The 12,132-nt window shown below is 37.7% G+C and overlaps 1 protein-coding gene and 1 long non-coding RNA gene across 2 annotated transcripts; both read left to right on the forward strand.

Annotated features, from left to right (window-relative positions):
• The first annotated feature begins 4,458 nt into the window (after positions 1–4,458).
• Positions 4,459–5,331, forward strand: LOC110698175. The gene is made up of 2 exons (XR_002506674.1): positions 4,459–4,770; positions 5,025–5,331. It is a non-coding gene; the product is annotated as an uncharacterized LOC110698175 (long non-coding RNA).
• Positions 5,332–9,529: 4,198 nt separating this feature from the next.
• LOC110698141 lies at positions 9,530–10,321 on the forward strand. The gene has a single exon (XM_021875551.1). It carries the CDS (start codon positions 9,530–9,532, stop codon positions 10,319–10,321), a length of 792 nt encoding a protein of 263 aa, XP_021731243.1.
• Positions 10,322–12,132: the final 1,811 nt, after the last annotated feature.

Raw genomic sequence — 12,132 nt, forward strand, 5'->3', positions numbered from 1 at the left:
TGGGCTTTTACGTGCTTGCTGATGTTTGAAACAAGCATGGCCACACCCGGCTGCTCATAATCTTGGCTGATATTCTCCTAGCAGCTCGCAAGAATTGAGACATACACGCGTGTGTAGGCTATATGCTTTTGAAATGAAGCCATTATTGTATTCAAATTTCGGCATCGAATAGCCGAATATTCATGCGACTGTTGAGATAGCCGCTTGTTTTTAGAGTCAAATTCAAGTCTATCACATACATTGGCCGGCTCTCACTAGACTTTGCTGGCTTCTTATTATTGGTGCTGATCATTTGTTGAGAGCCGGCTTGGGTGGTTACGGCTGTTTGCTGGGCAGGTGCCGCCTGCTTCATCTTTAAACATGGCCGTCTTTTTATTGCAGCTGCTGCTGCCGCCTCTTTCGGCTTTTTACGAAGCTTTCTTACCTCTAGGCTGCACATGTGATTGCTTGTTTGCCAAATGTACCACCAAATGCTTAGAGTTAGCCGACTGTTTACCTCATCCCAACACAGCCAAGTTTAAGACACCTGACCGGCTGTTTTTAGCATGTTGACGTACTTAGCCAAAAACGTTGTGATGGCCGGCTGTTTAAGTGCGTTGGTGCACTTAGTAAAACCATTTGTGAAGGCTGGCTGTTAAGTGCGTTGGTGATTTAAGTAGCCCCTGACCGGCTGTTTTTAGCAAGTTGACGTACTTAGCCAAAAACGTTGTGATGGCCGGCTGTTTAAGTGCGTTGGTGCACTTAGTAAAACCATTTGTGAAGGCTGGCTGTTATGTGCGTTGGTGATTTAAGTAGCCCCTGACCACTGGCAGCCAGCTTGTAGCATAGAGGAAGCCGCATGTATGCTCATACATTTAATATCTCATTCGAAGCTTCGGCATTGAATGGACGAATGCTCAGGAAGCTAAATGTTTAAACAGCCGGTTGTTTTCACATTCCACCATAATAGCCGGTTGCTAGTTTGCTGGATACACAACGAAATGCGTAAAGATGGCCGACTGTATTATTTGCCCAGTGTGAGCTATCAACATAGTGCCGGTTGACTTGCTTATTATGCATTGTCTAACAAAATTTGAAGATTGCTCTGTTTTCATGGAGTTGAAACCTTTTCGCCTCGAACTCGGCATTTGGCCGTGTATTTTAGAGTTAGCTTGGCACATAATTGCCGCTTGTTTATGTCGAGTCGGGAGGCTTGTTGGCTATGCTTGTGATACTGCCGGCTACTTTTATGAATTAGCAGGCTATTGGGACACATGTTGCGTTAACAGTGGTCCGTTTGTTAGGGGGTTTTTTACCCCCAAACATTAGCCCCTCGGAAGGAGTAGTCTCTCTTTTTTAAGAGGGATTGCTCCTTTCGAAACGAGACCACTTGAGCCTCTTTGGTCGGCATCTGTCTAGTTCAATTAGGGAGAGATTTGATTGACTTGGAAAATTTGATACCTTGAATGGTATGACAGTTTCCGAGTTGATCAAATCATAATAATGATTGCCGCTGAACTAGACGGATGTCGACGATTATAGCTTTTAGCCCCACTATGCTAATAGCCCCAGCCTAGGCGGACTGTCGACCATCAAGTGGAGGTTTTGCATGCAATATTATATGGTTGTTGGCCTTTATTTTGATCAATTAGGCCATTGGCCGTTTGTTTGATCATACGAGGGTATAACCGTTTAGGATGCTTTGAGCAATGCTGGTTATGACATGACCAAGATTTTATGTGTCGGTTGTACTGTTTTGCAGTGAAGAACCGGTTGTATCTTGGTTACAAAGGATCATTTCAAACAACCGAGAATTATTTTTAACATTAGCCGATTAAAGTTGTTTGAGTTATGACCGCTAGAACAATGTACCACCCGGAAAGGAGATGTTCTCATCGACAAATTCACCCGAATGGGCGTCGCCGGATGCCTGAGTTTTATAGACATTTTTTACTTATTTTTTTTTATTTTTTTTTGCCGCATGAGATATCGACATCGCAATGCGTGCTCTTACTTGCAAACACCCAGCCGGTGAAGTCGCTTGTATTGCTGCCCCTCACGTCTCCTTGTAAGTTAGTTGATGGTATTAGGAGCATGCATTACACCCTTTTCTTTTGCTGGCTTTGCTTGATTCACAACCGGTTTCTAACCCAAATAGGCACAATTGGTTTTGTATGATTGCCGCATGAGGTATCAACAATGCGTGCTTTTACTTGCAAGCCCCCAGCCGGTGAATGCCGCTTGTGAGGCTTGGGCTGGGGGCATCAAAGAATACACATGCCCATGGGCCTTCTGTTGGACTTGCTCTCGTTTTATATCCAGCCGAATATGGCTGCCTTGGAGCCGAATTGCCGCCTGACCACGCATATACCCACAGCCGTATATAAGTGCCGTTTGTGTATGCTTGAGGCAACAACAACTCAAGAATGCATGGATGAGAGTCACCTTCGTGCCATTTATAGTCCCCTAAAGGCAAAATGTCGCTTGTATGCACTCGAAGTGACAAACCTTTGAGCTCTTTCTATCATTCGTAGGTACACAGCCGTCCATTACGACGGATGCATGGTAGCTGTGCTTGAACCGGTTGTATCACCACGCTTCTTTCATGCGTGATAGGAGTGGTATATATATAGCTGGAATGATGGAACCTACACCCACAAGCCACACACATGCGGCTATACATGCGGGAATGGGGCTGTACACAACGCAAGCACCCACAACCGGACTACTTTGCAAGTGAATCAGCCGGCTTCCTAGAGAGGCAGCACAGGTGGACGAGGTAATGCCGTTTATACGAGAGTGTTTGCTGGCTGCTCCATGTTCAATCCACAAGCAGACTACGGAGGTCTTGCGGCAATGCCGGCTGCTATCACCGACTACCGGATGCTTTAGGTAGCTCAAGCTTGGGATGGTGATAGTGTTCTTGTAGGTGTTGGCTGCCTCCTCATGCGTGAACTTGCTGCTTGTATTCATAGCAAGCTTTCCAAAGTGCATGAGAATAATACATGCATGGGAATAATACATGCAAAGCTTACATTAGTGGATTGCCACCTCATGCTCCAAATGGAGCTTGCCAAAGTGCCGGATGTGCATGTGTTGTGGGGTTCATGCATGGCCACCATGCACTACTCTTGTAATGCTTATCAATATGCACGTGGAGGCTCCAACATTGTATAATTATATACAAAGTGGGAGTTAGGCGGCATTAATCTCTTGCTTTTTTTTTAATTTAAAAATCATAATAATGATTATGTAAAAATCATATTAATGATTTAAAAATAATAATGATATCAAAATTATAATAATGATTAGGTATCAAAATCACAATAATGATGGTCAACTTATAAATAAAAATATCTTACAAGCTTGACCGTCTGACCCTTGACATTCGGTCATATGACGTCTCCTGTACTAGACAGTCGGCCCCACGACGCCTGTGATATAGTGCCGCCTGACTAACCCTCTTGGCTTGATTGTGTACCTCATTTTAGGTATCCTAGAAGCTATCTGGGTAGGGCGGCGTTTGAGCCGGCTCAGACATTTAGGACACGGAGGAGGCACTCAGTTTTTGAACTCAACCGTAAGCCGCCTCCTGTTAAGAGGTGGTACAGACTGTTATGAAATCATCTCAGTGGTACTCTCCCCACAGACGGCGCCAAATGTTTCGGGGTTTTTTGATGTGTCCTGCAGGAGAGTTACAACACCGAGACTGACCTCCAGCTGCCTGTACCTGCAAAACAACGGAGACTTTCAAGGGTGGGAGTTCCGCCTCCGACGATCAAGTTAGAACGTGTTTGAGGAGTATAATGCGGAAAGTGATAACCCCCCCTGAGTCAGGAGGGTTCTGCAATGACGATTGCTCAATAATCCTTCCTGAGTCAGGAGGGTTTTGTAAGTGATTACCCCTCCTGAGTCAGGAGGGTTCCGCAATGAAGATTGCTCAATAACCCCTCCTGAGTCAGGAGGGTTTTGTAGGTGATTACCCCTCCTGAGTCAAGAGAGTTCCGCAATGAAGATTGCTCAGTTTTTGGGTGCATTGAATGAGTATTCAATGTTATTTGTGTTTTTTGTTGGATTGTTGGGTTGTTGGTTGTAAGTCCTTTGCAAATGAGGATGATTCCTTTATTTATAGAGAAGGAGTTCAATCCCTTTCTAGGGTTTGGTGACACGCGTCAGCAGGCTATTGGGACACATGTTGCGTTAACAGTGGTCCGTTTGTTAGGGGGTTTTTTGACCCCCAAATAGTTCATATTACATTTAATTATATTTTCTATAGCAACTAAATATAGTAGGGCTGGCAAAATCTAACCCGACCCGAACCCGACCTGAAAATAGCGGGTTAGGGTTGAGGTTTTTGACCCGAAAACTTAAATGGGTTGACACGAACCCGACCTGATTTTTAAATGGGTTAGGTTAAGGTTGGAAATCCTAACCCGAAAATGACCCATATAACCTGAAAAAAAAAATCAGATCATTATAGGTAACCCAAACTCATTTAAGTTAACAAAAATATCTATTTATATATAAAAAAAACCCAAAGAAAACCTACAGCCCAAATCAAAATGAGCCATCCTATTAAAACCAAAAACCCTAAACTTCTCCTTTCTTTTTCACTTCACTCAGCCGCTTCTCACCCTTTCTCTCTCTAAAAATTTCTCTCTCTTAAATCCCTAAACTACTCTCTAATCTTTTTCATCCCCTAAATTCCTCTCTAATCCTTGGATTTTCATCAATCTATACTTCCTGCTAAACACTTCACCTTCTTCTCAACATCTACTTCATCATTTCAAGGTATTTGTTGTTTTATATGTATTTGTTTTATGAAAAATACGGTTTGGTCATGCTAAAGTACAGTTTTATATGCTAATAATAGTTGTTATTTTATGTTAAATTGTTGTTGATTTGTTATGATTTATGTTGTTAATTGTTGTTTTGCATGTTTTTATACGAATTTATCATGCTAATTAATATCAATAGTTGTATTTATACGGTTTTACATACGAAATTTTGTTCTTAATTATTGTTTGTGTTATTTTTTATGGCAGCAAGTTGCGGCTACTCAAATCCATCTTTCTTTACAGAGAGGAGAAGATTCATTCCACTATGGAGGGTGGGCATAACCAAGAGAATTGAAGATTTTATTTCAATCACTATAGCTTTTGATATTCAATTTGTAATTTGTTAAGTAGACTACTTGGTTTGTAATCTATTAAGTAATTTTGTTAGACAATTTTGTTTGTGTTTGAATCTCTGTTTTGCTTGAGAATTTAAAATGCAATTGAATGAACTGAAAAAAAAATAATCTTTTGAATGAATAAATTAGATTGGCTGGGTTGATACAACCCAAATAAATCAACCTTTTTTAAGACCTAAAAAAGTTTTGGGTCAAATCAGGTCATTTTCGGGTTGACCCGAACCTGAAAAATTCAGGTTCAGGTTGAGGTTTTCAACCCGAAATGTTAAATGGATCAGGTTCAGGTCAGGGGGTAGCTGACCCAAAATCAGCTGACCCGAACACAAACCCGACCCGACCTGATCCGATTGCCAACCCTAAAATTTAGTCAAGTTAAGGCCATTTCTAGCTTAGTCGAGTTAAGGCCATTTCTAGCTGTCCTTATATGAAGCTCCTTATTGGATAACTGACATTTTGTACTTCCTCTGTTCTCTCTTTGACTTTTATAATTTATATACATACTCCATTTTCACTAGACTTGTTAATGTATAGTTAAGAAAAAACATAGTCATGTGGGATCTTGTAGATTCATTTCGGTTTATAGTTTATTTATTTCAAATTTTTATAATTTTCCATATTAGTATTAAAATTAATGATTGAATAATGTATTGGCATGTGTGTAATGAGAACTGTTGCATTTAAAAGACGATAGAGGATGTATGTCTCGAAATAATTTACATGATCGGATTTTACTCACATATCAATGTACTATTTTGACTTTAGATATGTACAATTAAATATTAGTTGAAATAAATCTAAAAATCTAGTATTATATATTTTTATATAATACATATTTAATGACATATTTTATAATATAATTTATCTTTATTATAATGATAAAAAACAAAAAAAAATATTGATAGTTAATATATAAATAGTGATAACAAAAGTCAACAGGTCAATGATATGGAAGGTGCAAGCAATTTGAACCCCTATTTTAGCTCCCTCTTCAGTTTTACTCCAATTCAACTACAATTTTGAAGTTTAAAAATGGTTTTGCTTAATGCTTTGTATATTTAGCATGTGCTGGACGATTATATTGTTGAAACTAATACTAAACGATAAAAATAATAATATTAGAAAAACATGAAAGAAATAAGATAAGGAACTCAATAACATTTTTGCATACATAACTCACGAAATACAAGAGTCATATATGTAGGCTAACAAACAACAAATTATAAGCTAATAAAGTGGAAGTATAATACCATGATTAAACCCATGATCTATCATGATCAATAAATCAAGGGCCACTAACAAACTCTACAAACTGAAAATCGTACTTTGACTCATAAATAATTCTAATAAAAGGATAAATATTAAAAACAACTAACTAATACTTAGCCACTAAGTGTGCCATACATTGACTAACAAACTAAAGTTTGAATCAATATCCCAACACACCCCCTTGATTCAAACTTACTGAACTCAATTACGGACTTCCAAGATACAAACAACCAAGACCACGTACATGCAAACACGACAATGAACTCACGACTTTAACTCGACACTTTAATCACAACACTACTTGTAAACCGCACACTTGACTGGACTTTAGAAGAGCTTGCTCTCTTCTTCTTCGACCTTTTAAGCATAGTTGCTTTGTTCACCACCTTGCTCATCTCTTTGTTTATCCCAACGATCTTCTTTGTGACCGTACCTCTTGCAATAGTAAGATTGAATGCTACTCATCATAGGCTGACGTCTTTCAAATCGACCACGACCAACACTTTCTTCGTGACCTCGGAACGACCACCACTTTCTTCATGACCACGACCATAACTACGACCATCAAAGCCACCCCTACCTTGACCACCATCATATGCTCCCCAGCCATGTGAAGGCTGCCCCTGCACATGGAATGCCTTTTCTTCTCCTTCATCATCACTCTTATCAATTCTTTCTTCATGAGCCAAAAAAGAACTCATCAACTCATTGAATGTATAAGTCGAAAAATCCCTAGACTATAAAATTGCAGTACCAATATGCTTATATTTCTTTAACTTGTTAAGAGCTCTCAACACCTTGCTCACAATTGTTTCATTGATGATAGTATCACCATAAATTTTCATCTGACTCACAATTTCTGATACTCTAGATAATTTTTTTTATTTTTATTTTTGATTATTTTATTTTAATTTTAGGATCGAACCTGGATTAGCTTGAATACCATGTAAAATACGGGTCTGGGCTGCACCCGCAAATCAAGAAAGAGAATCCACTTTACAAGTCTAAAGGAGGTTTCATCCTAAAACCATATGGCAATAAGAGTAGTCTCTTAGCCTTATAAAGTGTTTAACTCTGTCCTCTTTTCTAAATGTAGGACACTTACGTGTATTATTTGGTAGGATATACTACCTCTGTTACATATTAATTACAACTTTGGAATATTTTATCCCTCACAAATAATACCCAAAGTTGCAATTAATATGTAACGGATGTAGTACTTCAACACTCCCCTTCACATGTAAAGTCCCTTTAATTCAAGGATTACTTGATCCAATTCAATTTGGCCTAGAATATTTAAAGCCATCAAAGGTCCCAAATCTTGGACCTGACAATATAGATAAGCTATTAAAGGTCTCATATCGTGGGTTTAACTCTGATACCATGTTAAATCTAATATTAAAGGTTGAAAATAATAATATTAGATTAACATGAAGGAAATAAAATAAGAAACTCAATAACTACATACATAACTCACGAAATACAAAAGCCATAGATATAGGCTAACAAAGAACAAATTATAAGCTAATAAAGTGGTAGTATAATAATTATACCCATGATCTAGCATGATCAATAAATCAAGGGCTACTAACAAAACCCCACTGACAAACTCTATCAACTGAAAACCGTACTTTGACCTATAAATAATTCTAATAAAAAGATAAATATTAAATAAAACTAATCCTAATACTTAGCCACTAAGTGTGCTATACATTGACTAACAAACTAACGTTTGAATCAATATTCCAACATATATTGTTGTACCTTGAAAAATGACAACCATAAATTTTAATAGTAAACGGTTTAAATTTAATGATTTTTGAATTATTTTTAAACATTAAAATTAATTAAAAATTAAATAATTATTTCGTGAAAAAAACTAATTTTACTTTTCTGATTTAAAATTTTATAAATAATTAAAACTGGATTTTATAAATTAATTAGTAAAAAAATTGAAAATTAGAATAATTAATTTTTGAAAATAAAAAATTAATTCCTAAAATAAGAAAAATGGATTTTGATTAATTTCAATTTTTAAAAATAATTTCAAAATTATTAAATCACAACCGTCCAATTTTTAAAATTATATGATACTGTAGAATTTTCAGTGCTATTAGTGTTTCTCAAAATTTAAATAAAAGTGAACTCTAAATTATACAAATATACTTCATATATTTTTAATAGTATTACCACCGTTTCATATTATATTATGTGTAACACTTATTAGTAGCAAATGATATACATATTATGTACAACAAATATTTTTTTTTTTATTTTTTTCCTTTTTAAGTTGTCAATCCTCTCTATTTTTCTGCGCATCACATGCATCTCCATCTATCTGTCTCAATTTAACACTCATAAACAAATTTTGCTTAGGGTTCTATCGTAAGTCCATTGTAGCACATAATATGAAACAAAGGTAGTAGTTTACTTTATGTGTTTTCTTTGGTATTTTACTGGGTTAACATTTTGACCTTGTATTGATCTTGTTTAACATAAGCCTTGTCCAATAAAATCGTTTTCTCTTAGTCCAAATCCGATACCCTTTCTAACAACCATGTTTAGGTGGTACGTGCATTTACAGGCAGTCACATGTCACTGTCAGCGTTGATTCTTAGACAAGATTTCAATAGCAAAGTATAGAACGCAACTTTCCTTCACAAAATGACGAAAAGCCAACCCACTCGTGTACATAATTTTGTTCCAGCTCGTTCCAAGATCTTTCTTTGTGCAATTATCTGATCACTTTATAATACAATACAGTAATTAGTTTAGTTAAATCACTATTAGTTCTCTGAAAGGGTACACCAGGCTGTAAAGCCCTTAACCAATGACCAAATTATGAACTGTTTAGCGACCACAATTATTGCTAATACCGTTCTTAAGTATAATTAGAGACACGAGGATCAATACGCCTTGCAAGCTGCCATTGGTTGTCCTAGTGAAGTATCTGTCATGTCGCTTCCACCACCTACATATACGAACACGTTCATGAGATAATAACCATCCTCTCAATCAACAGCAACAATCCAACTACTTGAAGTTCATTACTTCATTAGTATCACTAAAAGTACAAGCAAGTCATAAATCATGGCTAGTTTTTCTACAGAAATGAACACTACCCACAAAATTAGATCACTAAGTTTACCATCAAAGTTGAATCCAATCAACCACAGAATCGAACAAGAGCTGAAAAGGCTCAGATCCAAAGAGGAAGCATCAACATCAGCTTCCGAAAGAATTATCATTGGTGTATCAGGGCTAGAGAAGTTGTATGGTTATATCAACCAAGCCCTGAGTCTTCCCATGACTCAACAAGCTCTCTCACTTCACCAACATGAGAAACACGTTGCCCAGTTGTTCAAGGGATGCTCGAGCCTTCTTAGTGTTTGCAGCTTAATCAAGGAAGTTGTATTCCAACAAGTTGAAATCAGTAAAAGTCTTGAATCCTCGCTTACAGAAAGTGAAGATATCACAAAAATGCAGAGCAATATTGCTAATTACAACTCCTTTAGGAAGGATGTAATTAGGAAAGCGAAAGATGTACTTAAGTCATTGAATCAACTCAATGCTGAACTCCTTGGAGAAGAAGATTGTCATCAATCAACAGTGATAAAATCACTAAGATGTGTTAGCATCATAAACTTGTCTGTGTTTCAGTCACTTCTGTTATTCCTGTCAATACCCGTGTCTAGGCCTAAAAAGTCGCTGGTTTCTAAGCTGATGAACAAGGGGAAGTGGAAGTATGAGAGCGAAAATGAGATGAATGATGTTGATAATGTGCTGCACCAACTGTTTTCAACGAAAGATCAGAAATTGTGCTATCACTTGGAAAATCGAAGGTGTTGGTGGGAGTTGTGCAGGGAATTCAGAATGATTTAGAGAAGACGTGCACACAATTAACGAATACAAAAGTGTCACTAATGAGCATACTCTCATTCTAGTTTTTAGATTGCGAATTTTTTGTTGCTCATCTCTTACATATACTCTCAAAATATTTCTAATTTTTCCATTTTTTCGGCCCCAACAGTAAGTTAAAAACTTAAAACTGTCAAATTGAAAGAATTTTTTGTTAATTTGTGAGATAGCTACTTGTCTACACAATTTGAATTGCATATAAATTTGCTTTATTAGTAATTGACTGGTTGGCAGATTTATTTAGCTAAATGACTTAAATCTGCTTAAAAGGCAATTATTGGCCTCAATTTTTATAACCATTTCCAAGTCGAAACCTAAGAGAACGATGAAATGAAGACAAACAAACAACTTAATGGGAAAATATTCACTTCTTTATACAACTTACAACTTGATCACTTGATGGAAATGGCTGTTGGATGTAGCACTTCAAATTGTGGTTATCACAGGACGATAACAAAGAATACTTCATTAGCGTAATGCATCAGTTATAAATCAAAGCAAAACAATCAAGATTAAAACAATTGCATATTAAGACTGTTAGGATATAGTGCTAATTGTGCATAATAATAATATATAAAAAGAAATTTAAAATTAATAGTATATGATTATATTGTTGTTGATATTATATGATTCTTATGATTTTACAATACTTTTATAGCAATATTAATTACATAAACACCGTTAATAGTTTACTTAAATTTTGAATGATTATTGTTTGGGTCCAATTCACTTAACCTAATTGGGCCGGCTCAAATGATTTAATTACAAAAGCCCAAAGCAAGGTTCAACTCTCCCAAGCATGCTAAAGTCAATCAAGCCCAGTCAGTATGACAAGCCCATCTGACTTCAAGGGCCCATTCCTCCTCATTGAGTAAAGTTATAAAAGCCATCAATTGTATCATCTTACATTCATTCACAATCAGCCTCAAGCAATTAATTCTCTTGCATAGCATTTACTCTCAATACACTGAACTGACTCTAGCATCGGAAGGGCCTTCCTCGGCAACCACCCTCGAGGCTAGTTTACGTGTGTTTGCTGTGTAGAAAATCCTCGGCCTAGTCATCACTTGAACCGAGACCAGTCTTCTCCCTTGAAAAGGGCCTACTAAAGGTCCTATTGTTTTCATCCGAAACAATTTGACGCCGTCTGTGGGGAAGATACAAAAAATTAAGCCAAAAATCTGACACTCTTAGCGGAAACATGACTAAGAGTGGCAAAAGCACCAAGAGTGCTAAAAAGAATGGTCCCACCTCTTCGAAGAGGGACAGAGACCTGATCACGGTGAGGGAACATCAACCGATTTCACCATCACCGGAACCGGCTTCTTCTTATTCAAAAGCTCCCCATTCTCTAGGAAGCTTCAGAAGACTCTCCATGCCACCATACTCGCCAGCCGATAAGCTCGTCTAGGCCGAGTCACTCAAATGCGAAGAGTCCTCCACCGCAAAGCCTACACTCTTGGTCTCAGTCGAAAATAACCCCCCAATCAGGGCCCTCTACGGAGGAAGTGGCAAGGGCCGTAGCGGTCTGCATGGAGTTCCTCAAAGCCCAAGGAGGCCAGCTCCCATTAACACCCCATGATTCCTCATCTCTTCAGCCGAGACATCTAAGAAGGAGGACCGGCCAAGTGAGGGATGGACAAGTTCCATCCTTCAAGGAGCTGGGGGACAAGGGGCAAGAGGATACTTGGAGGACCGAGTGGGAGAGAAAAAAGAACGCTCAGTTCTTTGACAATCTCAAAACCTGGGACTCCAGGAGCTTCAGGAGCAGCAAT

This window comes from Chenopodium quinoa, unplaced genomic scaffold (genome assembly GCF_001683475.1).
Source record: "Chenopodium quinoa cultivar QQ74 unplaced genomic scaffold, ASM168347v1, whole genome shotgun sequence".
NCBI lineage: Eukaryota > Viridiplantae > Streptophyta > Magnoliopsida > Caryophyllales > Amaranthaceae > Chenopodium > Chenopodium quinoa.

What these genes read in the sequence shown, in the direction of transcription:
- LOC110698141 (XM_021875551.1), top strand. Translation starts at nt 9,530, where the DNA reads ATGGCTAGTTTTTCTACAGAAATGAACACTACCCACAAAATTAGATCA.